This window comes from Mustela nigripes, chromosome X (genome assembly GCF_022355385.1).
Source record: "Mustela nigripes isolate SB6536 chromosome X, MUSNIG.SB6536, whole genome shotgun sequence".
NCBI lineage: Eukaryota > Metazoa > Chordata > Mammalia > Carnivora > Mustelidae > Mustela > Mustela nigripes.
The window spans coordinates 54626005-54652993 of NC_081575.1; the positions used below are offsets into that span (position 1 = coordinate 54626005).

The 26989-nt window shown below is 36.8% G+C and overlaps 1 protein-coding gene across 1 annotated transcript in view; it reads right to left on the reverse strand.

Moving 5' to 3' along the window:
* Window positions 1–26989, reverse strand: part of DACH2 (dachshund family transcription factor 2) — an 848671-nt gene that overhangs the window by 275434 nt on the left and 546248 nt on the right. The window contains 2 exon segments of the mRNA XM_059385214.1: window positions 11734–11808; window positions 14280–14429. Of these exon segments, the coding sequence (XP_059241197.1) occupies window positions 11734–11808; window positions 14280–14429 (225 nt within the window).

Genomic DNA, 26989 nt, shown 5'->3' on the forward strand with positions numbered 1-26989 from the left:
ATAGACCCTCAACTCTATGGTCAACTAATCTTCGACAAAACAGGAAAGAATGTCCAATGGAAAAAAGACAGCCTCTTCAATAAATGGTGCTGGGAAAATTGGACAGCCACATGCAGAAAAATGAAATTGGACCATTTCCTTACACCACACACAAAAATAGACTCAAAATGGATGAAGGACCTCAATGTGAGAAAGGAATCCATCAAAATCCTTGAGGAGAACACAGGCAGCAACCTCTTGGACCTTAGCCACAGCAACATCTTCCTAGGAACAACGCCAAAGGCAAGGGAAGCAAGGGCAAAAATGAACTATTGGGATTTCATCAAGATCAAAAGCTTTTGCACAGCAAAGGAAACAGATGCCCAGTGTTTCTAACACCACTTGTCGAAGAGACTTTTTCCCACTGGATCTTCTTTCCTGCTCTGTTTAATATTAATTTAATATTTAGTTGTAGGTTCATTTCTGGAATTTCTATCCTGTTCCACTAATCCACGTGTCTATTTTTGTGCCAGTACCATACTGTCTTGGTCACTACAGATTTTAATATCACTTGAAGTCTGGAATTGTGATGCCTCCACATTTGCTTTTCTTTTTCAAGGTTGCATTGGCTATTCAGGTCTTTTGTGGATCCATACAAATTTTAGGATTGTTTTTTCTAGCTCTGTGAAAAATTCTATTGGTATTTTGATAGAAATTGCCTTAAATGTGTAGATTGCTTTGAGTAATATAGCCTTATTAACAACGTTGTTTCTTCTAATCCATGAGCGAGGAATGTTTTTTCCATTTCTTTGTGTCATCTTGAGTTTCTTTCATCAGTGTTTTAAACTTTTCAGAGTATTAAAATTTTACCTTTTTGGTAAGGTTTATTATACCTAGGTATCTTGTTGTTTTCAGTACAATTGCAAGTGGTATTGTTTCCTTGATTTCTGTTTCAGATGCTTCATTATTTATATACAAATGCAGCATATTTCTGTAAATTAATTTTTTATCCTGCAACATGACTGAATTCTGGTATCAGTTCTAGCAATTTGTGGTGGAGTCTTTTGGGTTTTCTATATATAGGATCAGGTCATCCTCAAATAGAAAAAAATTTCCCTTCTCCCTTGTCAATTTGTATAGCTTTTATTTCTTTTTGTTGTGGGATATCTGAGGCCAGGACTTCCACTACTATGTAAATATCAGTGGTGAGAGAGGTTATCCCTTTCTTATTCCTGACTTTAGAGGAAAAGCTCTCATTTTTTTCCCCATTGAGGATGATATGAGCTGTATTTTTTGGGTTTTTTGTTTGTTTATGGCCTTTATTATTTAAGATATGTTTGCTCTAACCCTACTTTGTTGAAGGCTGTTATCATGAATGACGTTGTACTTTGTCAAATGCTTTTTCTGCATTTGTTGAAAGGATCATATGGTTCTTACCCTTTCTTTTTTTAATACAATGTATCATATTGATTGATTTGTGAATATTGAACTACAATTGAAGACCAGGAATAAATCCCACTTGATTGTAGTGAGTGATTGTTTTAATGTAATATGGGATTCAGATTGCTAGTATTATTGAGAACTTTTACATCTATGTTCATCAGGGATATTGGCCTGTAGTTCTCTTTTTTAGTGGGGTTTTTATCTGATTTTGTATCACATTAATGCTAGTTTCATAGAAGGGATTTGGGATTTTCCTTCCTTTCCTGTTTTTGTTTTGTTTTATTTTTGTTTTTGTTTTTTGGAACAGTTTGACAAGAATAGGTATTACGTCTTCCTTAAATGTTTGGTAGAATTAACCCTTCAAGCCATCTAGCCCTGGACTTTTGCTTTTTGGGAGTTTTTGATTACTGATTCAATTTCTTTACTGGTTATAGGTCTGTTCAAGTTTTCTATTTCTTCCCGCTTCAGTTTTGGTAATTTATATGTTTCTAGGAATTTATCTGTTTCTTCCACGTTGTCCAATTTGTTGGCATTTAGTTTTTCATAATATTCCCATAAGGGGGCATTTTTGTGGTATTAGTTGTTATTTTTCCTCTCTTATTTGTGATTTTATTTTTTGGGTCCTTTCTCTGTCCTTTTTCGCAAGTCTGGCTAGGGGTTTATGATTTTTTAAAAAAACTTTTTACAAGAAACTAACTCCTCTTTTCATTAATCTTTTTTACTATCTTTTTTGTTTGTTCCTAGAGGATTTTTTATGCACTAATTTTTATTATTTCTTCCTTCTGACAGCTTTAGGCTTCATTTGTTTTTCTTCTTCTAGCTCCTTTAGGTGCAAGTTAGGATATTTGAGATTTTTCTTGCTTTTTAACATATGCCTGTATTGCTATATATGTCTCTCTTATAACCACTTTTGCTGCATCCCAAAGGATTTGGACTACTGAGTCTGCATTTAATTTGTTTCTTTTTTTTTAATTTCATCTTTTATTTCCTGGTTGACACATTGATTACTTAATAGGAGGTTGTTTAACCTCCATGTATTTGTGGTTTTTCCAGTTTTTCTTGCAGTTGACCTCAAGTTACATAGCTTTGTGAACAAAAAATATGCATGGTATTTTTTCAATCATTTTATAGTTTTTGTGGCCTGATTTGTGAACTAGGATGAGATCTATTTGGAGAATGTTCCATGTACACTCAAAAATAATGCATATTCTGCTGCTTTAGGATGGACTGTTCAACTATATCTATTAAGTTCAACTGGTCCAGTGTTATTCAAAGCTATTGTCTCTTTTTTGATTTTAGGTGATTGTCTATCAAAGTAAGTGTAGTGTTAATGTCCCCTACTATTTTTGTATTATTATTCTTTATATTTGTTATTAATTATATATACATATATATATTATATATATATTATATATATTATTATAATACAGGGCCCTTCTTTATCTCTTTTTATAGAGTTTATAGTATCTCTTTAGAGAGTTTAGTTTCTCTGATATAAATATGGCTACTGAAGCTTTTTTTTAATGTCCATTTTTATGACAAATATTTTTCCATTATTTCCCTTTCTATCTGCAAGTGGCTTTAGGTCTAAAATGAGTCTTTTGTAGGAAGCACATAGACAATTCTTTTTTATCCATTCTGATACCCTATATCTTTTTATTGGAACATTAATTTCATTAAAATTCAAAGTAATTTTTTTTAATAGAGAGTCATTTGGGGAGGAACAAAGGGAGATAGAGAGAGAGAATCTTAAGCAAGCTCCACACTCAGCACAGAGCCCAACATGAAGCTCAATCCCACAACTCTGAGATCATGACCTGAGCTGAAATTAAGAGTTGACACTTAAACAACTGGGCTACCAAGGGGCCCCAACATTCAAAGTAAGTATTGATAGCTATGTATTTAGTGTCATTTTATTACTTGTTTTGTCATTGTTTCTGGATATTTACTCTGTTCCTTTCTTGTCTTTGTCACTTTTGGTCTCTCTTTTCCACTCAAAGAGTCCCTTTAATATTTCCTGTAGGTCTGCTTTAGTGGTGATAAACTTCCTTAGATTTTGAGTGTTTGGGAAACTCTTGATCTCTTCTTTTATTATAAATTATAGCTTTGCTGACTGTAGAAGATTATGCTGAGATTAAACCTTGCTGAATAGAGTAATCCTCACTGCAGTTTTTCCCATTCTGCACTTTGAAAATATTATGCCACTCCCATCTGTCTTGCCACGTTTCTGTTGAGAAATCTCCAGCTAACTTTATGTGTCTTCCCTTCTAAGTTAGAGACTTCTTTGCCTTGCTGCTTTTAATATTTTTTTATGAGTATATTTTGCAAATTTAATTTAATTGCAAATTTAATTTGTTGTGGATCCACTTCTGTTGATTTTGTTGGGAGTTCTCTGTGCTTCCTGGATTTGAATGTCTTTTTCCTTCCCCAGATTAGAAAGTTTCAGCTATTGTTTCCTCAACTAAGTTTTGTGTCCCCTTGTCTTTCTCTTCTTCCTCTGGGACTCCTGTAATATGGATGTTATTACATTTGAAAAAGTCACTGAATTCCCAAGGCTGTTCCTGTGTTCCATACTTCTTTCTTGCTATTGTTCAGCTTTATCATCTTCTGTTATTTTATATTCTTCTATATCACTATTTATTCCTCAGCTTCTACCAGCCTTGTGTCCTTCGCATCAAGCCTTTTTCCAAACTCAATTATCACATTTATCATTTCTGAATATTTATTTTTTAACTCTTATTTCTGTGGTAAGTACCTCCCTGTAGTCTCCATTCTTTTCTTAGTTCTGATGAATATCCTTTTGACAGTTGCTTTAAATTCTCCATCAGACATGTTACTTACACTTATTTTGCTTAGATTTCCTGTTTCATTTGGGACGAATTCTTCCCTCTTGACATTTTGTCTAAATTTCTGTTTTCTTCTATGTGTTAGAAAAGCCCATAATGTGTCCTTTTCATGAGATTAGTATCTTTATGGAATGAAAGCCATATAGTTTCCAGGGTCCGGTGCTTCAGGAATCATCTTTGTTCTGTGTTGCATACACACTGCTATTGTATTTTGACTGTTTTATCCTTCATGCCCATTGTTTGCAGAATTTCTTATTGACTGCAGTGGGCAATGTTTGGTTCCTGGGTAGAATGTGGAGAGTTTTAATTAAGTGTGCTCTTGTCTGCTTGTGCAATGAGAACTAATACCATTTTCACTAGAACTGAAGTCCTGCAGAATTCTCCAGTCAGGAAACATGGTGTAAGGAGGGGTTTCTGCTGGCCTTTTGGTGACAGAACCCACTGCACTGAGAATGAAGCAGTCTTTACTGATAAAGGTAGTCCAACCAGAGCACAGGGGTGTTGTTCTTGAATTAAGCAAGTTAGGCAGCCATTGAGGGTGCTACATTGGTTCTGTCATGTGGCTCCTGCTTTATGCTGAGGAGCGAGCGAGGGAAAAGATATTGCCCAGCTCCTTTGTCCTTAGAAAGACTTCTGGAATGCTTCATTTCAGGGATGCACTACAACATGGGGAATAGTCTCCCCAGTATGTGTCCTAGGTGTTGGTTTGGCAGGCTCTGGGAGTGCAGGAGTGCAGGAGAAACAATAGAAATGACCTCTGGGTCCTAGGTCTTCCAGCCTCCTCCCCCTCCCTTTCCTTAACCCTTGAATCTCCTGCCAAAAGGATATATGCCCAGGTCACATCTCCATAGGTAACCTGATACCTATGCAGGAAACAGAGGTATCAGGACCCCCCACCCCATACCCTCCGATCACCAAATACCCTACCATATATGGATGTGAGCCCATGCCCTACCTTGGCCTGATAAAAGACCCCCACCAACTCCCTCCCAGTGTGATTTCCTCAACTTCTCCTTTCCAAGTCATGGAACCTCACCCAAGAGTGCCAACCTCCTCCGGGCACAATTTTCCTGGCTCCCCTTCTCCCAAGCCCTTTCACTGGAGAGTGCCTTTAATAAATCTTGCCTTGCACTCACCTTGCCTGGTGTTCTGCTTACCTCACCTGCGAAACTTTAAACTAGGCACACATCAGATAGCTGTTCCCATGGCTTCTGCCACAGGTTGTTTGTTTTCTCTCCAGGAATATGGCAGTGCCCTCAAGGCTCTAACACAGCCATGTCCTCTGACCTTTAAACCTCCAGTCTTTAACCCTGCTGGTTTCAAGAACTTACAAAAATCAGCACCTCTTGTTTTCCCAGCCAACAGCTTTAGGAAAATATTCTCCTTGTGTGTTCCCCTGTGTGCTCTTCTGTCTTCCCTGTGAACATGGCTCCCACCTCTCCTCAGCACCTACTATTTCCTCCCTATACTATGTCTTCATACTTCCTACCTTCTTCAAGGTGTATTCTCTCTTTAAATGTGTAGTTTATTCTGTCCATCCTCAGGTTAATTTCTAGAGTATTTAGAATGATTTGATAGTCATCTTATTGTGTTCATAGGACAAGATGAGCATAGGTTCCTCCTACTCCTTCACCATCTTCTCTCTTCTCCCCTCTTATGATCATTACTTTATATTATCTATCAGACATATTACTTATATCCATTTCAGTTAGGGCTCTTGTAGTTTTGTCCTGTTCTTTCATTTGGGAAATATTCCTCTGTCTCCTCATTTTCTCTGTCCCTTTGTGTCTGTTTCTCTGTGTTAGGAAATGTTAGCTATATCTTCTGCTCTTGAAAGTAGTGGCTAAGATTTACACTTTTAATAAGGTGGTGCTTGTCCTTTGCCAGAGAGGATATGTCTCTGCTGCAGATACAAGGGCCAGCCTGGTCTGCTCTGCAAACTACATAGAGATGGAGCTCACTGTGCTAGCTAGTTTTGTGCACTGGTCTTCTTCCACAGGGGACTCACAGCAGCTGTGTATGTACACTGAGGCCAGCTGGGGCCATTAAGTCAGGGCACATAGTGTCTACATATTTTGTACACCTGTCATATTTCATAGAGAATGCACAACTGCTGATGAGCTTGGGGAAGCTGGTGGATGCTCTGAAAATTGAGTGTGGATGGGCTGCATAATGCCTGCAAGTTTTGTGCAACAGTACTGTTCCACAGGGATCAGGCCACCACTATGAAGGTCTGTGTTAGCTAGGGTCTGATTCACAAAGTGTGTGAGTGAGGCTCACGATTTTAACAAGTTGCAAAGTGACTTGGCACTGCTGAAGGACTGAGGCCCCACAAAGCATGCAGTTGGGAGATGTAGTGTTGGCAAAGTTTGCATGGGTCTTCTGGGGGAGAGGACCCATAGCACTGGTACCGAGGCAGGCCAGGATAAGGGGTGGGGGTGAAGTGTAACTGAGTTTCCATGTGAATACCTATGCTGTGCTAGTTCCCACAGGTAGCTGTGTGTGTATGTGGAAGTTTGAGGAGGGAAATGGAGCCTACCAACTTCTTTGCTCCTGGAGGAGTCTCCCAGTGAAAACTGTGGCTCTGGGACCATGCTCTGTTATTAGTAAATAACTCTACCATATATTCTACGTATTTTTCCAAATTGCTAGTTCTATGCTGCATCTCACAGGCAGTTTTTTGTGCTGTCTCTTAAGATGTAGGAACTCAGTTTCTTCTGGTTCTCCCAGAGCTGAACCTGCTGATTTTTAACATTCCAGGATTTAATTCCTGCTGCTGTATGAACTCATGAAATTCAGCCTCTCTGGTTTTTAGAGTCAATTCTATGGGTATTTTCCTCCCTGTGTAGCTCCGTGGTGTGAGGGTCTGTTTCTCTCCCCTCCCTGAAGCCATGGCTCCCACCCAGAAATGGCCCACAAGTTCATTTAGCTCCCCAGTTTGTCACCACCCTTCCTACACTCTTTGATGTGGTCTCTTCTCTCCATTTAGTTGTAGAGCTTGTTCTGCCAGTCTTTGTGTTGTTCTCTGGGTTATTTATATTGATCTGAGTGTTATCTAGTTGTATTCATGGAGCAAAACAAGCTTAGGGTCCTTCTGCTCCACCATCTTGCCCAAATGTCTGCATGTTCTTCTGTCAAAAATGCTGTTGACATTTTGATAAGGTTTGCATTAAATGTGTATATTGCCTTAGGTAGTACAGACATTTTAACAGTATTGGTTCTTGCTATCCATGAGCAAGGAATATCTTTCCACTAGCTTGTGTCATCTTCAATATCTTTTATTAATGTTTTCTGGTTTTCAAAGTACAGATCTTTCACCTAAGGAGCTCAAGTTCATCCCCAGATATTTTATTATTTTTGGTGAAATTTTGTATGGGTTATTTCTTAATTTATCTTTCTCTACTTCATTATTAATGTATAGAAATGCAACAGAATTCTGTTTATTATTGCATGCTGCAACTTTACTGAGTACATTCATAACTTCTAGTACTTTTAAAAAGTAGAACCTTAGATTAAGAGTCACTTATGGTTTGTCACCCTCACAAAACAAACTGAGGGTTGCTGGGGGGAGGGGGTTTGGGAAAAGGGGGTGGGATTAGGGACATTGGGGAGGGTATGTGCTTTGGTGAGTGCTGAGAAGTGTGTAAACCTGGTGATTCACAGACCTGTACCCCTGGGGACTAAAAATATATGTTTATAAAAAATAAAAAAATTTAAAAAAAAAGTTAATTGACCAAAAAATATTAAGGTTTAAAAAAAAAAAAGTAGAACCTTAGAGTTTTTCTATATATGGTATTGTCATCTGCAAATAGTGGGAATTTTGTTTATTCCTTACCAATTTGAATTCTTCTTATTTCTTTTTCTTGTTTTATTGCTGGGATGATGCCTTCCAGTACTACACTGAATGAAAATGGAGAGTGGTCATCCTTGTCTTGTTCCTGATCTTAGAGGAAAAGCTCTGTTTTTCACCATTGAGTAAGGTGTTAGCTGTGGGTTTTCATATACAACCTTTATTATGCTGGGGTATATTGGCTCTAAACCTACTTTGTTGATGGTTTGTACCATGAAGGAATATTGTACTTTGTCAAATGCTTTTTATGCATCTATTGAAATGGTCATATGGTTTTTATCATTTCTTTTTTTAATGTGATGTATCACATTGGTTGATTTTGTATTGAACCACCCTTGCATTCCAAGAATAAATTCCCACTTGACTGGACTTTTTATTTTTATTCTTTAAGGCAGTTGGTGCATTTTAATTGGTTGGTTTAATCCATTAAGTAGTGAATAGGTAATGACTTACTCTTGCCATCCTGTGAATACTTTTTTGGTTTAAACTTGCTCTGTCCTTGTCTTCTATTGTTGCCTACCATTGTTATTTGTTAAGTTGTTTTGATAGTGATTTGCTTTGATTCTATTGAATATCTATCATAGTTTTTAGCTTCCTGTTTAACTTGGGTTTGTATACAATATGTATATATTTATATATTTATTTATTTATTTAGGGAGAAGCAGGCTCCCCAATGAACAGGGAGCCTGATGCAGGACCCTCTGATTATGACCTGAGCTGAAGGCAGATCCTTAACTGACTCAACCATCCAGGGGTCCCTGCAATGATGCTATTTCTAAACAAGTTCACGTTCTGAGGTGTTAGGGGTGAGGATTTCAATATATCTTTTTTTAAGATTTAATTTAATTTTTTTCCATTTTCAATATATCTTTTTAAGGGGCACAATTCAACCCATAAGAAAAAGTGAGTTAAAAAAGTTACAGATGCCAAATGCTGGACCCAGACTCAGTTGGTCCCTTCTTTCCTGAGTTGTTCTCACACTACCTGGGTTGATCAGTTTCTCAAATTACTTACAGAACTCTCTAGTGTTTAGCAACTACTCAACTGCCTTGCACTTCAATAAAATTTTTATTTTAAGTAGATAATAATTTAACTTCTTTTTTCCCCCTATATTCAGTTAGCAGGTATACAGTACACTATTAGTTTATGAAGTAGTGTTCAACTAATGAATCATTGAAAAATTTAACTTCTATTACATACAAAAATTCTCCACTTTTACTTTCCTACACCCCTTTTTTGTTTTTGTAGTCAGAATCTGCTTCTTATATTGTGCATTCATTAGCAAATTTTTGTCTTTTCATTTTTATTTTTTTGTTTTTTAAATTTCTTTTCAGTGTACCAGAATCCATTGTTTATGTACCACACCCAGTGCTCCATGCAATACTTGCCCTCCATAATACCCACCACCAGGCTCACCCAACTTCCTATCCCCTGCCCCTTCAAAACCCTCAGATTTATTTTCAGAGTCCATAGTCTCTCATGGTTCATCTCCCTTTCCAATTTCCCTCAACTCACTTCTCCTCTTCATTTCCCCATGTCCTCTACATTATTTCTTATGCTCCACAAATAAGTGAAACCATATAATTGACTCTCTCTGCTTGACTTACTTCACTCAGCATAATCTCTTCCAGTCCTGTCCATGTTGATACATAGTTTAAAATTTTCCTTTTTTTATTATCTTCAGTTAGTCACTGTATAGCACATAATTAGTTTTTGATGTAGTGTTCAGTAATTTATTAGTTAAGTACAATTATTTGTGCACCATTACAGTGTTACATTAACCTGTATTTCTCTATCCATTAACCTTTTCCAGTGATATTTATGCATTCCTGTGATTTAACACTGCTGTTTTTATTGTGTTTTCATTTTATTTTAAGAACCCCCTCAAGCATATCTTGTAAGGGAATTCTAATGGTGATGAAGTACTTCAATTTTTATCTGGAGAAAACTTTAATTTTTCCTATATTTTTGAAATATTTTTCCAGTTACTGTATTTTTGGTGATAAGTTTTAGTGCTTTAAATATACCATCCTATTCTCTTCTGCTCTGCAAAGTTTCTGCCAAGAAATCTGCTTATTGTCTTATGGTGCTTTCTTCATATGTAACAAATTGACTTTTCCCTTGATACGTTCAAATATTCTCTCTATTCTTGATCTCTGACAATTTGATTATAATGTATCTCTGTGTAGTCTTCTTTGGATTGATCATATTTGAGGATTTTTGAGCCTCATTAACCTGGTTGTCAATTACCCTCCCTAGATTTGGAATTTTTCAGTAATTATTTCTTTAAAAAAGCTTGTTTCCTCCTTTCTCTCTCTCCCCCCCCCAAACTCCCATAATGCATATATCAATGCAAGAGAAACAATATAACCTGATATTCTGTAAATCCTGTAGGCTTACTTTCCCCTATTTCATTTTTTTCCTATTTCTACTCTGAAAAATTTTAAATGACTTATTTTCAAGTTTGCAGTTTGTTCCTTCTTGATTGACTGTGTCTTATATTAAAGTTTATATCATATTTTCTGTTTCTTTCATTGTATTCTTCCACTCCAGAATTTCTTCCAGAATCTCTTATTGACTTCTATCTCTGTTGAACTCCTCATTGTGTTCATGTATTGTTTTCCTGATTTCCTTGAGTTATGTTAAGTGTGTCCTCTTATAATTTATTCAGCTTGCAGAAAAAAATTATTATGTAATTATTATTTGAATTCTTTGTCAGGCAATTCACCACAGATCTTCATTTCATTAGGGTTAGTTTATTTAAAAAAATTATTCCTTTTGCGTGGTGTTTTATTGATTGTTTATCTTCTCTCTGACTTTCCATTGCTATCTTCATATTTGAGGCAGTAGCATCTCTTTCAGATTTTATGGACTCACTTCAGTAAGGAAAGACCTTCATGTGCAGGTGGATACAAAGACATTGGATGGGTGGGGTGTGGCAGCTCTGGCTCTAGGACAGTGGAATGGCAGCTCCAAATATAGAAATGGGAAGGCACAACATTGTTGACTTTGTGCAATTCCATCAGCTGAGATCGCCATTGGCAAAGACTGCCAGGTTCTTTGACAGACAAATCTGTGGTTGTCTGTTGTGGCAGTGAGAGCTGCTGGAGTTGTTGGAGGCCACGGCATGTTTGGAGTCATGGATCAAACCAGGCCGTCTTTTGCCTCCTTTAAAGGCTGAATAGCCGACCTAAAGGCTTAGGTCAATAAAGTCGAGTAATACTAAGGAAGTGTCTGTGCTATGTGTCATGCGCTTGCCTACGTGACTTCCCACACACTCTCCCTACAGAAGGGAACAATGTGGTCAGGGTCAAGAGTTCTTAGTTGGTCCTTGTTGTTCCTGTACCTCCCATAACCCACTCTCTGGTTGATTGTCTTGCTAATGGCATTAGCCAAGACTAACTGGCATCACGAGATTTGCTTGTAGTTAATGTAAACTTGTTATAGGAACTTGCAGTCATCTGACTAGATACTGATGTATTACTCCCTCTATTGTGGTCTGCCTTATAAATGCTTGTAAAATGTGGAATAAACTCGGCACTGTTGGACATAATCCTCAGTGTCCCTCCTGCCCCCATCTCTTTGTCTCTTAATTTCTTTTCACCATCCTCTTACCCTCACGTTTCCTGGTCAATCTGTAGTGCCAGCCGTGACTTGGAGTCCTCAGTGGAGAAGACTGCTGAGGTCTACCTGTTCTCCAATAACCCATGAGGGAAAGTTATGATGAAAGGGATCTCTCCTGATAACAGACTCTAGTGTGCATATACACACAAGGCAGTAGTGCTCATTTATAGACTTCAAAAATCTCAGGGACTTCATATAAATATGTATTATTATTATTTTCATCATTATAATTATTTTTATATCTGCTTATCTTCAGTACATCAAGATAAGGATAAATTGCCATCTTCAAGCTCAAACACAGTGGCTACTCTACTTTCATTTCTACACCAAATATAACATTATACACAGATGGAAACCTAATACTTTATTTTTTTTTCTTTAATTATATTTATTTATTTTTTTTCTTTCAATATAATTTTTTTATTTTTTATAAACATATATTTTTATCCCCAGGGGTACAGGTCTGTGAATCACCTAATACTTTATTTTATCACAATGATTGATGGATGGAGTTAGGACAGATTATATTTAGCCAGGAAAATTAACTACTTACTAAGTTAGAAATTAGGTAATCAGTACATCTCTCAAAATGTCTTTATTGTCCTGTTATAAAGTAACAACTTAGAAATTTTGTACAGTTTTTCATTATCTGGTATACCTAAGAAAAATATGACAGAAATTACTGCTTGAAGTCCCATTAATTTTTATTGGTAAAAAATATTTTTATATACAAGAAGTTTCCTGTCAAATGTGGTTATTTCTAAGACACTATAAGATTTGAAACCCAATATGAAGTAAGAGGTGTTGGGACTAGGAAACTGATCATCAGTTTATTAGTGTATCCTCATGATAAAAACAACTTTTATTTGAAGGGTTTGATAAAATAAAATTTCTGCTACAAAACAGCATTAAGGAGGAGGAAGAATGTAAATAAAACAGACTCTGGACTTAACCAAACATGGGATTGAAATGTACCTCTGCCGCTTACTAGCTCTGGGACTATGAGCAAAGCTGAACCACATTGTGCCTTTGTTTCCTTATTTGCAAAATAGAGTGTTGAAAATGCCTTTTTTTTTTTCTGGAAATTTGGTAATAATTAAATATGTTAGCACAAGAGATAGATGAATAAATGCTGTACAACATTGAGATTCAATTAATAATACTGTATTATACACTTGAAAGTTGCTAAGAGACTAGATCTTATAGGTTCTCACCATAAAAAAATAATAATGTGATGTGATGGTGGTATTAGATTAATGCTATGGTGCTATCATATTACAATAGATAAGTGTAACAAATCAACACATTTTACACTATAAACTTACACGGTATTATATGTCAATTATATCTAAATTAAAAAAAACATAACTAAAGAACAAACATGGGAGATAGCACATAATAACTGGTACCTTACTGTTATTATTCTTTGCTTAGTACCAATTTTATTATTATCTATGTGTTGCTTACAGTTGCCACAAATTAAATAAAATAATGCATTTTTCCATTGATTTCCTGCTGTGAACACTGGTTGAAGCCCAGCCCTCATTCCATAATTCACTCTGAATATTTTAATTTTAGATGAGGAGAGCTACACTGTATTAAAGTCAGAGTATTTTATTATACTGATCTGAGTCAGTTATTTCCCTCTTTAATTACCCTGCTTTTTTCCCTCTAAAATAAAGTCCCACTGTGCTTGAAACTCTAGGAACCTAAAGAAGAGAGGTAAGACTGCCACCAATCTACCTATCACATTATATTAAATATAGCTACAGAATTAGATCAGAAACGTATGGCTTCTAAGAATATCTTTGGTTGACCTTTCTTATGTCCCAATAAAATTAAGACATAATTATTTATTTAATTATTTATGTATCCATTAATGTATGCTGATATCTATAATCCAAGTTACTTTCAAAAGAGATCTGTGGGGTAGTCTTATGATCAAAACCAAGGTAAAATTATCACAAGATAAAGGAGAAAAAACAACTGGCAAGAATGGAGAAGATATTCTATTCCACAGGCATCTTTCTCTTCCTTTATTCTGTCTTTTTCTTTTCTTTGCTTTCTCTTTGTTCTACTTCTTTTCATTAGCCCTTGCCAATGACCTGAGTATGCCAGCACCTTTACTTAGCTAAAGAGGTGGTAGTCCACCTAAAATGACTGCAGGTGAGCCAAGGTAGATTTTCAGAACTCTCAGTGGTACATTCTTGAGAGAAAGTTAAAGTAAGAAACCTGAGGTAAAACTGAAGGGGACAACTTTTCACAGGCAAAAGGTAAAGTAGCTAACACTATAAAAATTAGTAATTGATTCCACTACAAAAACAATGAAGGTAACTGATTCCTGAAATTTAATTCTGATTTTAATGGTTTTCTAGTTTCACTGTACTAGTTAGAGGTAGGGTTAACCATCCTTATGCAATAACTGCTCAAAATCAAAGTATACAAATTATTCTCTCCTCTCGCCCTCATACTTTCTCTCTCCAATCTCAGAATACATTAGTGAGAGTCACCTATCTTGTAGTCCTGAAGACACTCACCAGTATTAGAATTAAGATAATCAGGCTCTGACTCAGTCCCATTTTGGTTTCCATTTCCCTGAAGAGTGTTTATTGCCATAAGCTTCATCTTCTGCAGCTTCATTGCCTCAGCCATTGCTGCAGCTGTTATACCTAAAACCAGAACAATCCCTTTTAAAATTAGGACCATTTCTTAATGTAATTTAAAGCTGGATACATTTCTTTAACAGACCTATGCTTCATAGAACAAACCAAAAGAAATCCCTTATCTAATCTGTGTACAATGTTCTTTACTAAGAAATGTTCAAGTAATGTTCAACTCCTGTTTTTTTTTTTTTTTAGTTTGTCTTACAATGGATAGTTTAAAAATCTACAAAATAATTAAATAAATATTAAATTCCATATAAAATAACATTGTCAGATAAAGCACTGTGAAATACTTGAAGAAATTACTTTCTAGTGAATGTACTGTTGGGACTTCTGCAAAAGGATGAGCTGTCTTCCCTGTGAGAATTACCTTATAAGGAAAGGGGAGAGAGGAGGGAGAAAATGATTTCAGATTTTCTTTGTACCTTTTACTGTTCTCTTGTTTATACATTGAGGAACCAAATAAATGAAAATATGGCAAGTAATCTCTGAAAATATGCCAGCCCCCACAGTATAATTACATTCTTTTGTATTAAAATAAAGTAGTGTACCCCAATGTTTATGGCAGCAATACCCACAATGACCAAAATACGAAAAAAAGTCCAGATGTCCATCAACAGATGAATGGATAAAGGTGTGTGTGTGTGTGTGTGTGTGTGTGTAGATAGATAGATAGGTAGATATGAAGAATATTATTCCGACATCAAAAAAATGACATGTCATCTGCAAAATTTAGATAGAGTGTAGATAGAACTAGAGGGTATTATGCTAAGTGAAATAAGTCAGAGAAAGAAAATACTATATAATTTCATCCATATATGGAATTTAAGAAACAGAACTGATGAACATAAGGGAAGGGAAGGAAAAATAAGTTAAAAAAAAAAAAAAGAGAGAGGCAAACTATGAAACTCTTGACTATAGGAAACAAACTAAGAAGGGTGAGCCATAGCAGGACTGCCACCCATAAGAGCACAGCAGCATATGTGGAATCGCAACATGAAATTGGCAGTTTATAAAATGCTGGGGGAAAACAAGAAACAGATCTTTTCATACTGATTTAGTAGCATATTGGGGGACCTTGAAAATGAGAGAGCTGGGGAGGAAGCAAGATGGTGGAAGAGTAGGGGACCTAATTTAATTTGGCCTCTTGAATTTAGCTAGATAACTATCAAACAATTCTAAACACCCATGAATTCAGCCTGAGATGTACGGAAAAAAAATCTGGAACTCTATAAGTAGAAAAGTGTCTGCTTTTTGCAAGGCAGGAGGGGTGGAGAAGTGAATCTGAAGGGAGATATTGGAACATAAATGGAGAGGGGAGGGAGCCTCCAAAAGTCGGCTACCAGAAAGTGATGTAGTCCCAGATGACAAAATCGGAACTGTTAGAAATCTGCTCCAGTGAGAGACATCCCTGTATGAGAGGGGCTCATGGGATAAAAGAGGCAGAATTCTAAGTGGGTCAATGTGGTTTAAGCATCCCAGGGGTCACAAAACTAACAGGGGTGACTGAGCCAGTAAGGTGCACAAGCAGTAGAGTGAGGAAACTGGTTACTGTCAGTTAGCTGAGTAGGGGGTAGGGGTGGAGGTGGGCAAGGGCTCTCAACTCAGTCACCAAAAACTGCAAGCCAAGCCCAATTGGATGGCCACTCTCTGCCTGGGCACAAAGAAGTAGAATGATACTCAGAGACCCTCCACAATCCCTTGGGAGTAGTGGAGCAAGTATGTGCATCATCCCATGACAGCTCTCAGTGCCAAGGCCCTACAAAGGGCATTAGCGCAGTATCCTCAGACTCCCCCCAGCAGGACAGCCATGGGCACACACCACAGGAGTCTACAGAGGTTAGCACAAACAAAAGTGAAGATTTTTTTGTCTCAGAGTATTTACTGAGAAGGAGAGACTCTGATCTTTAGGTTCTGAGGCTAGAGATCAGGGCATGGTCATTTTTATTCTGATCCTCTAAAGAGGCACAGAAAGCCTTCAAGGAAAAAAAAAAAGCCACACAGAAGACCAGCATAACCTGAATTCAACCCTCTGGCAAGGAGTGGTGCAACTCTGCCCAGGAAAAGAAACCTGAGGAGCAGAACAGCAGGCCCCTCCCCTAGAAGAGCAGATGTACAAGTTTACAGATCCCACAAGACTGTAAATCTCCAGTGTGGTGCAAATAGTATACAGAGCTTCATGAATTTTCTCATGATTCATTTATCCTTTAGTCCTAATTTTTCCAATTCTTTTATCCCCTTTTTAACTAGTTTCTTATTTTATCAACTCTTCCTTTTTAAGACACTTTTTAATTTTTTCAAAGATTTTATTTATGTGTTTATTTAACATGGAGAAAGCACAGCAGGGGGAGCAGCAAGCACAGGGAGAGGAAGAAGCAGATTTGCTGAGCAGGGAGCCTGATGCAGGGCTCTATCCCAGGATGCTGGGATAATGACCTGAGATGAAGGCAGATGCTTAATGACTGAACCACCCAGTCACCCCAGAAGCTTACAAACTATAGAGAAAAAGAGAATCTTGAGAGAAGATCTTTACAAGAGGATCTTTACAGAGGGAAGAACATCAGACTGACATCATACCTATCCACAAAAACTTGGCAGGCCAGAAAGGGATGGCATGATATGTTCAAGGTAATAAATGGGAATAACATGAATCAAAGAATACTTTATTCAGCAAGGCTATCATTCAGAATGGAAGGAAGGATAAAAATCTTCCAGGATAAACAGAAACTGAAAATTTGTGATCACTAAATGAACCCTGCAAGAAATATTAAAGGGGCTCTTGTAAGTGAAGAGAGGACCCAAGAGTAACATAGATGAGAAAAAAGAAAAAAAAAAAAGCACAGACAATCTACAGAAACAGGGACTTTACAGGCAAGACAATGACACTAAACTCATATATTTCAATAGTTACTCTGAATGTAAATGGGCTAAATGCTCCAGTCAAAAGACATAGGGTAGAAAATTGGATGAAAAGGCAGGACCCATCCATATGCTGTCTATAAGAGACTCATCTTAGACCTACAGACACTTCCAGACTGAAAGTGAAGGGGTAGAGAAATATTTACCATGTTAATGCACCTCAAAAGAAAGCTGGGGCTGCAATCCGCACATGAGAAAAATTAGATATTAAACTGAAGACCGTAGTAAAAGAAGATAAGTATCATACTTGAAGTGTTTATCCAAGAAGAAGGTCTAACAATTGTAAATATTTATGCCCCCAACACGGGAGCAGCCATTTATATAAACCAATTAATAACCAACAAGAAGAAACACATTGGTAATAATACACTAATAGTAGGGGACATCAACATCCACTCACAACAATTGACAGATAATCTAACCAGAAGACCAACAAAGAAACAAGGACTCTGAATGACATATTAACCAAATGGACTTCACAGATATATATAGAACATCCCATCCTAAAAGAACAGAATATTCATTCTTCTCAAGAGCACATGAAACTTTCTCCAATATAAATCACATACTGGATCACAAATCAGTTCTCAGCTGATAGCAAAAGATTAAGATTATTCCCTGAATATTTTCAGACCACAATGTTTTGAAACTTGAACTCAAACACCAGAGGAAATTTAGAAGGAACTCAAACACTTGGAGGTTAAAGAGCATCCTACTGAAGAATAAATGGGTCCATCAGGAAACTAAAAAGAATTTTTAAAAAATCATGGAAACTAATGAGAATGAAAACACATCTGATCAAAACTTATGGGCTATAGCAAAGGCAGTCCTAACAGGGAAGTATATTGCAATATGAGCCTCTCTCAAAAAATTAGAAAGATCTCAAATACACAAACTAACATTATACCAAAAGGAGCTGGAAAAATAACAATATATAAAGTTTAAATCAAGAAGAAGAAATAGTAAAGATTAGAGCAGAAATCAATGAAATAGAAATCAGAAGAACAGTAGAACAAATAAACAAAATTAGAAGTTTCTTCTTTGAAAGAATTAAAAACATTGATAAACCTCAGGCCAGACTTACTTGAAAGAAAAGAAAAGGACCAAAATTAATTAAATCATGAATGAAAGGGGAGAGATCATGACAAATATAAAGGAATCAGACAATTCAAAAAATATATCAACATATTAGGCAATCTGGAGAAATGGATGCATTCTTGGAAACTTACAAAATACCAACACTGGAATAGGAAGAAATAGAAAATCTGAGTAAACCAATAAATAGCAAACTGAAGCAATAATAAAAACCTCCCAAAAAAATAACAGTCCAGGACCAGATGGTTTCACAGGGGAATCATACTAGACATTTAAGGAAGAAATAATACATATTCTATTGAAGATGTTTCTAAAAATACAAATGAAAGGAAAACTTCCAAACTCATTCTATGAGGCCAGCATTACCTTGCTCCCAAAACCAGACAAAGACTCCATCAAAAAGGAGAATTACAGGGGCGCCTGGGTGGCTCAGTGGGTTAAGCCACTGCCTTCGGCTCAGGTCATGTTCTCAGAGTCCTGGGATCGAGTCCCGCATTGGGCTCTCTGCTCAGCGGAGAGCCTGCTTCCCTCTCTCTCTCTCTCTGCCTGCCTCTCCATCTACTTGTGATTTCTCTCTGTCAAATAAATAAATAAAATCTTTTTTAAAAAAAAAGAATTACATACCAATATCCCTGATGAATATGGTTGCCAAAATACTCAACAAAATACTAGCCAATAGGATCCAACATACCTTAAAATATTTATTCACCAAGACCATGTGAGATTTACTCCTGGGATTAAGGGTGGTTCAACATTCGCAAATAAATCAACATACTAAAGCACATTAATAAAAGAATAGATCCTCTCAATTGATGCAGAAAAATCATTTGACAAGATAGAGCATACTTTCTTGATTAAAACTTTTCAAAGTATAGGGATAGAGGGAAAAACCTCAATATCATAAAAGCTATCTATGAAGAACCCACAGTGAATATAATTCTCAATAGTGAAAAACTGAGAACATTTCCCCTAATGTCAGAACATGGCAGGGATGCTCACTCTAACCACTGTTGTTCAACATAGTACCTAGCCTCAAAAATAAGACAAGAAAAATAAATAAAAATTATTCAAATTGGCAAAGAATAAGTTAAACTCTCATGCTCCACAGATGATATGTAATACTTTATGTGAAAAACCCAAAAGACTCCACCCCAAAATTGCTAGAACTCATACAGCAATTCAGCAAGATAACAGGATACAAAATCCATGCACAAAAATGAGTAGCATTTATATAAACAATGTGACGGAAGAAAGAGAAATTAAAGCATAGATCCCACTTAAAACAGCACCAAAAACCACAAGATAACTAGGATAAACCTAATCAAAGAGGTAAAAGATCTATACCCTAGAAACTACAGAATACTTATGAAAGAAATGGAGGAAGACAGTAAGAGATAGAAAAACATTCCATATTCATGGATTAGAAGAATAAATATTGTTAAACTATCTTTGGTACCCAGAGAAATCTACACATTTGATCAATCCCTATTAAAATAACATCAACATTTTTACAGAAGTATAACAAACAATCCTAAAACTTGTATGGAACCAGAGAAGACCCTGAATAGCCAGAGGAATGTTGAAAAAAGAGACAAACCATGAAAGACTGTGGACTCTGAGGAACAAACTGAGGGTTTTGGAGGGGAGAAGGGTGGCAGGTTGGGTGAGATTGTGGTGGGTACTATGGAGGGCATGTATTGCATGGAGCACTGGGTGTGGTGCATAAACAATGAATTATGGAACACTGAAAAGAAATCTTAGTGATTCGGGGTCTCTTCTGATTCCATACAAATTTTTGGATTATTTGCTCCAGCTCTTTGAAGAATACTGGTGGAATTTTTATCAGAATGGCATTAAAATTATAGATTGCTCTAGGCAGTATAGACATTTTAACAATGTTTATTCTTCTGATCCAAGAGCATGGAATGGTCTTCCAACTTTTTGTGTCTTCTTCAATTTCTTTCATGAGTGTTCTGTAGTTCCTCGAGTAGAGTTCCTCTACCTCTTTGGTTAGGTTTATTCCCAGGTATCTTAAGGTAATTGGTGCTATAGTAAATGGAATCGATTCTCTAATTTCCCTTTCTGTATTTTCATTGTTAGTGTATAAGAAAGCCACTGATTTCTGCACATTGACTTTGTATCCTGCTACATTGCTGAATTGCTGTATGAGTTCTAGTAGTTTGGGGGTTGAGTCTTTTGGGTTTTCTGTATAAAGAATCATGTCATCTGCAAAGAGAGAGAGTTTGACTTCTTCATTACCAATTTGGATACCTTTTATTTCTCTTTGTTGTCTGCTTGATGTTGCTAGGACTTCTAATACTATGTTGAACAAGAGTGGTGAAAGTGGCCATCCTTGTCTTGTTCCTGATCTCAACGGGAAGGGTGCAAGCTTATTTCCATTGTGGATGATATTTGCTGTGGGTTTTTCATAGATAGATTTGATGAGGTTCAGGAATGTTCCCTCTATCCCTATTCTTTGAAGCATTTTAATCAGGAATGGATGCTGGATTTTGTCAAATGCTTTTTCTGCATCAATTGAGAGGACCATGTGGTTCTTCTCTTCTGATATTAATTTGTTCTATCACATTGATTGATTTGTGAATGTTGAACCATCCTTGTAGCCCAGGGATGAATCCCACCAGGTCATGGTGGATAATCTTTTTAATGTGTTGTTGGATCCTGTTTGCTAGGATCTTGTTGAGAATCTTAGCCACCATATTTATCAGTGATATTGGTCTTAAATCCTCCTTTTTGGTAGGGTCTTTGCCTGGTTTGGGGATCAGGGTAATGCAGGCTTCATAGAAAGAGTCTGGAGGTATTCCTTCTGCTTCAATTATTTGAAAAAGCTTCAGGAGAATAGGTGTTATTTCTTCTTTGAAAGTTTGGTAGAATTCCCCAGGGAATCCATCAGGTCCTGGGCTCGTTTTTTGGGAGGTTTTTGATCACTGCTTCAAATTCGTTACTAGATATAGGTCTATTGAGGTTGTCGATATCTTCCTGGTTCAAATTTGGGAGTTTATAGTTTTCCAGGAATGCATCCATTTCATCTTTTCTCTTTTCTTTTGGATTAGTGTGACCAATGGTTTATCAATCTTATTAATTCTTTCAAAAAATCAGCTTCTAATTTCATTGATACGCTCTAATCTTGATTTTTTCTCTTCTTATGTGTGGAGTTGGTTTGATTTGTTGTTGATTCTCCAGTTCTTTAAGGTGTAGAGACAGCTAATGTATTCTGGATTTTTCAATTTTTTTGAGGGGGGCTTGAATGGCTATGTATTTCTCCCTTAGGACCGCCTTTGCTGTATCCCATAGGTTTTCAACCGAAGTTTCTTCATTCTTATTGGTTTCCATTAATTGTTTCAGTTCTTCATTGATCTCCTGGTTGATCCAAGCATTCAAATCAAGGTAGCCTTTAGCTTCCAGGTGTTTGAGTCCCTTCTGAACTTTTCTTTGTGATTGAGCTCCAGTTTCAAAGCATTGTGATCTGAGAATATGCAGGGAATAATCTATACTGCCTAGAGCAATCTGTACTTTTAATGCCATTCTGATAAAAATTCCAATGGTATTCTTCAAAGAGCTGGAGCAAATAATCCAAAAATTTGTATGGAATCAGAAGAGACCCCGAATAGCTAAGGAAATGTTGAAAAACAAAAATAAACCTGTGGGCATCACGTTACCTGATTTCAAGCTTTACTACAAAGCTGAGATCTCCAAGACAGCATGGTACTGGCATAAAAACAGACACATAGACCAGTGGAACAAAGTAGAGAGCCCAGATATGGATCCTCAACTCTATGGTCAATTAATCTTCGACAAAACAGGAAAAAATATACAGTGGAAAAAAGACAGTCTCTTCAATAAATGGTGATGGGAAAACTGGGCAGCTATATGTAGAAGAATGAAACTCGACCATTCTCTTACACCGTACACAAAGATAAACTCAAAATGGATAAAACACTTCAATGTGAGACAGGAATCCATCAGAATATTAGAGGAGAACATAGGCAGTAATCTCTTCGATATCAGCCACAGCAACTTCTTTCAATATATGTCTCCAAAGGCAAAGGAAAAAACAAACAAACAAAAAACAAAATAAACCTTTGCGACTTCATCAAAATCAAAATCTTCTGCGCAGCAAAGGGAACAGTCAAGAAAACAAAGAGGCAACCCACAGAATGGGAGAAGATATTTGCAAATGACAGTACAGACAAAAGGCTGATATCCAGGATCTATAAAGAACTCCTCAAACTCCACACCCACAAAACAGGCAATCATATCAAAAAAATGGCAGAAGATATGAACAGATACTTCTCCAATGAAGACATACAAATGGCTATCAGACGCATGAAAAAATGTTCATCACTAGCCTTCAGGGAGATTCAAATTAAAACCACATTGAGATATCACCTTACACCAGTTAGAATGGCCAAAATTAGCAAGACAGGAAGCAACGTGTTGGAGGGGATGTGGAGAAAGGGGAACCCTCTTACACTGTTGGTGGGAGTGCAAGTTGGTGCAGCCTCTTTGGAGAGCAGTGTGGAGATTTCTCAAGAAATTAAAATTAGATCTTCCCTATGACCCTGCAATTGCACTTCTGGGTATTTACCCTAAAGATATAGATGTCATGAAAAGAAGGGCCATCTGTACCCCAATGTTTATAGCAGCAATGGCCATGGTCTCCAAACTATGGAAAGAACCAAGATGAATGAATGTATCAATGGATGAATGGATAAGGAAATGTGGTTCATATACACTATGGAGTATTATGCCTCCATCAGAAAGGATGAATACCCAACTTTTGTAGCAACATGGATGGGACTGGAAGAGATTATGCTGAGTGAAATAAGTCAACAGAGAGAGTCAATTATCATATGGTTTCACTTATTTGTGGAGCATAACAAATAGCATGGAGGACAAGGGGTATTAGAGAGGAGAAGGGAGTTGGGGGAAATTGGAAGGCAGGGTGAATCATGAGATACTATGGACTCTGAAAATCAATCTGAGAGGTTTGAGGTTGCAGGGAGGTGGGAGGTTGGGGTATCAGGTGGTGGGTATTATAGAGGGCATGGATTGCATGGGGCACTAGGTGTGGTGAAAATTAATGAATACTGTTATGCTGAAAATTAATAAATTAATTTTAAAAAGAGAAATTTTAAATAAATAAATAAATAGATAAATAAATAAATATCCAAAACAGCTGGGGATATCACAATGCCTGACTTCAAGCTATATTACAGGGCTTTGATCATTAAAACAGCAAGGTACAGGCAAAAAAACATACACAAAGATCAATGGGACACAGTAGAGAACCCAGAAATCGATATTCAACTTTATGTTCAACGAATCTTTGACAATGGAGGGAAAAATGTCCAATGGAAGAAAATGTCTCTTCAATAAATGGTTCTGGAAAAACTGGACAGCCACATGCAGAAGAATGAAACTGGACCATTCTCTTATGCCACATACAAAGAGAAATAAAACGGATGAAAGACATAAATGTGAGACAGTAATCTATCGAAATTCTAGAAAAGAATGCAAGCAGCAACCTTTTTAACCTCAGCTGAAGCAACTTCTTGCAAGAAACTTCTCTAAAGGCAAGGGAAAATAAAGCAAAAATCACTATTGGGACTTCTAGGTAAAAATATTTTGCACTGCAAAGGAAACAATCAACAAAACTAAAAAGCAACCTATGGAATTGGAGAAGATATTTGCAAATGACATATCAGGTAAAAAGCTGGTATCTGTGAACTATAAGGAGCTTATCAAACTTTACACCCTAAAAAACAAACAATCTAGCCAAGAAGTAGGCAGGAGGCAGGAACAGAAACTTCTCCAAAGAAGATATACAAATGGGCAACAGACACGAAAAAATGCTCAACTTCGCTTGTCATTAGTGAAATACAAATTAGAACCACAATAAGATAATACCTCACACATTAGAATGGCTAAAATTAACAAGACAGGGGGCACCAAATGTTGGTGAGGATGTGGAGAAAGTGGAACCCTCTTATACTTGTTGGTAGGAATACAAACTGGTATAGCCATCCTCAAAAAGACTATGGAGACTCCTCAAGACATTAAAAATAGAATTATCTTATGACCCAGCAACTGCACTCATGTAATGTACATTTGCTTCAGGGGTACAGGTCTGTGAACCATCAGTCTTACACAATTCACAGCACTCAACCATAGCATGTACCCTCCCCAATGGCCATAACCCAGCCACCCTATCCCTCCCCATCCCAGCAACCCTTGGTTTGTTTCTTGAGATTAAGAGTCTCTTATGGTTTGTCTCCCTCCCTGGTCCCGTCTTGCTTCATGAGGAATTTGAGAGGAAGGGTGGGGGGTCGTGGCAGGAATAGAACTACCTTTTGATCCAGCAATTATACTATTGGGTGCTTACCCAAAGAATACAAAAAACACTAATTCAAAGGGACACATGCAACCCAATGTTTATATCAACATTATTTCCAGTAGCCAAGATATGGGAGTAGTTCAGGTGTCCAACCACTGAAGAACGGATAAAGAAAATGTGATATATATCTGTGATGGGATATTATTCAGCGATAACAAAGAATGAAATCTTGCCATTTGCAACACCATGGATGGAGCTAGAAAGTATAGGGATAGGCAAAAGAAGTCAGTCACAGAAAAACAAATACCATATACTTCCACTCATATGTGGAATTTAAGAAACAAAACAAATGAGCCAAGGGAGAAAAATGAGAGAGAGGTAGGCAAACCAAGAAACAGACTCTTAACTAGAGAATAAACTGATAGCTCTCAGAGGGAAGGGAATGGAAGGATGGTTTAAATATATGAGAGGGATTAAGGAGTGTACTTGTCATGATGAGTACAGGGTGAGATACTGAATTGTTGAATTACTATGGTGAACACTTGAAACTAATATTACATACATAAGCAATATAGCATGTTCAGGTAACTGTATGTTAGATAACTGTTAGATTACCTGTATGTTAGATAACTGGAACTAAGCTAAATAAATCAAACCAAATCTCCTTTAAGCTGTGTTCCTGAATTCCTTCACATGAATTTTATTTCTAAATATTCATAATGCATAAGAGTACCCTGAAGGATTAATGATGATGGCAGATGTTTTCATAGACTTGGTTTCTCAACTTATGATATGAATGGTGAAAGTGAATCAGATCCAGGCCTCTTTTAAGGAGCACACACTTTTCTGCTCTCTTGTCTCCAGTTAAAATTAACAATGGTGAGCTCTATTGAAAATATCTTATCTCTCTCCCTCCCTTTTCTTCTTTTTCCCCATCCCCTGTTTCCTTCCTTTCTTCCTCCCTTCCTTCCTTCTTTTTACCTTCCTTCCTTTCATCCATCCATCCATCCATCCATCCTTGTGTCTTCCATTCCTTCTAATGATTGTTGAACATTTTCTTTGTGCTTGACACAAAAAATACAGAGATAAAACTCAAGGTCCCTGACCTCAGTAACCTAAGTATAATAAGAGAAGAAGGAAAAGACAGTTAGCATACATAAGAAAGGCTACACTTACAGTATACACATGTAATCTGGGAGTTCAAAGGAAGAACAATAAGGACAGCTCACAGTGGGAATGGAAAGGTTGGGAAAAGGAAACACCAAGTAAAATCACTAAAGCTTTCCCTGTAAAAGGGAGTTTCCTGAGATTAGCACTAAAAAAATTATAATTAGTTATGTGAAGCCCAGGGCATAACACTCCAAACAAACAGATCAATGAATTTGTGTAAAGGTGGTTTAAGCCAGTATGGCATGTTCAGGTGACTACAATCTGTGTGTGTGTGTGTGTGTGTGTGTGTGTGTGTACATATATGTATATATATACACATGAGGAGGGAATGTTGTGATGAATGAGATGAAGAGTCATTCAAAAGTCAGATGAAGAAACATCTTATAATTACCAAAACTAATCTAAGAAGGAGAAAACATGAATATATCTATAGTAAATAAGTTAAATCTTAATTTAAAACCTTATCAACATCATAATGCAAAGCACAAATGGCCTCACTGCTAAATTTAATTAAATATTTACAAAGGAACAACAATCCAGTAGAGCAAATGGTACTCCTATGTTATTGGTGGTACTGCAAATTAGTTGAGTCACTTAATCAATTTGGCAGTTTTATTTTTTCTAAATTTTATTTATTTATTTGACAGAGAGAGATCACAAGTATGCAGAGAGGCAGGCAGAGAGAGAGGGAAGTAGGCTCCCTGCTGAGCAGAGAGCCCGATGTAGGACTCAATCCCAAGACCTTGAGACCATGACCTGAGCCAAAAGCAGAGGCTTAACCCACTGAGCCACCCAGTTTCCCCCTAGAAGTTTTCTTCTAAAGTTACATATGTTTACCATATGACCCAACAATCCTATTCCTAGTTGTTACTCAAGAGAAATGAAAATATATGTCCAAGTGCCTATAAGTATAACACCATAAACTCATAGCACTATTCTTTATATTAGCAAACAAGGAAATCATCATCAACTAGTGAATGGATAATCAAATTTTGTTATACCCATACAGCAAAATTTAATGAATTATTGATGCAGGCAATGTCAT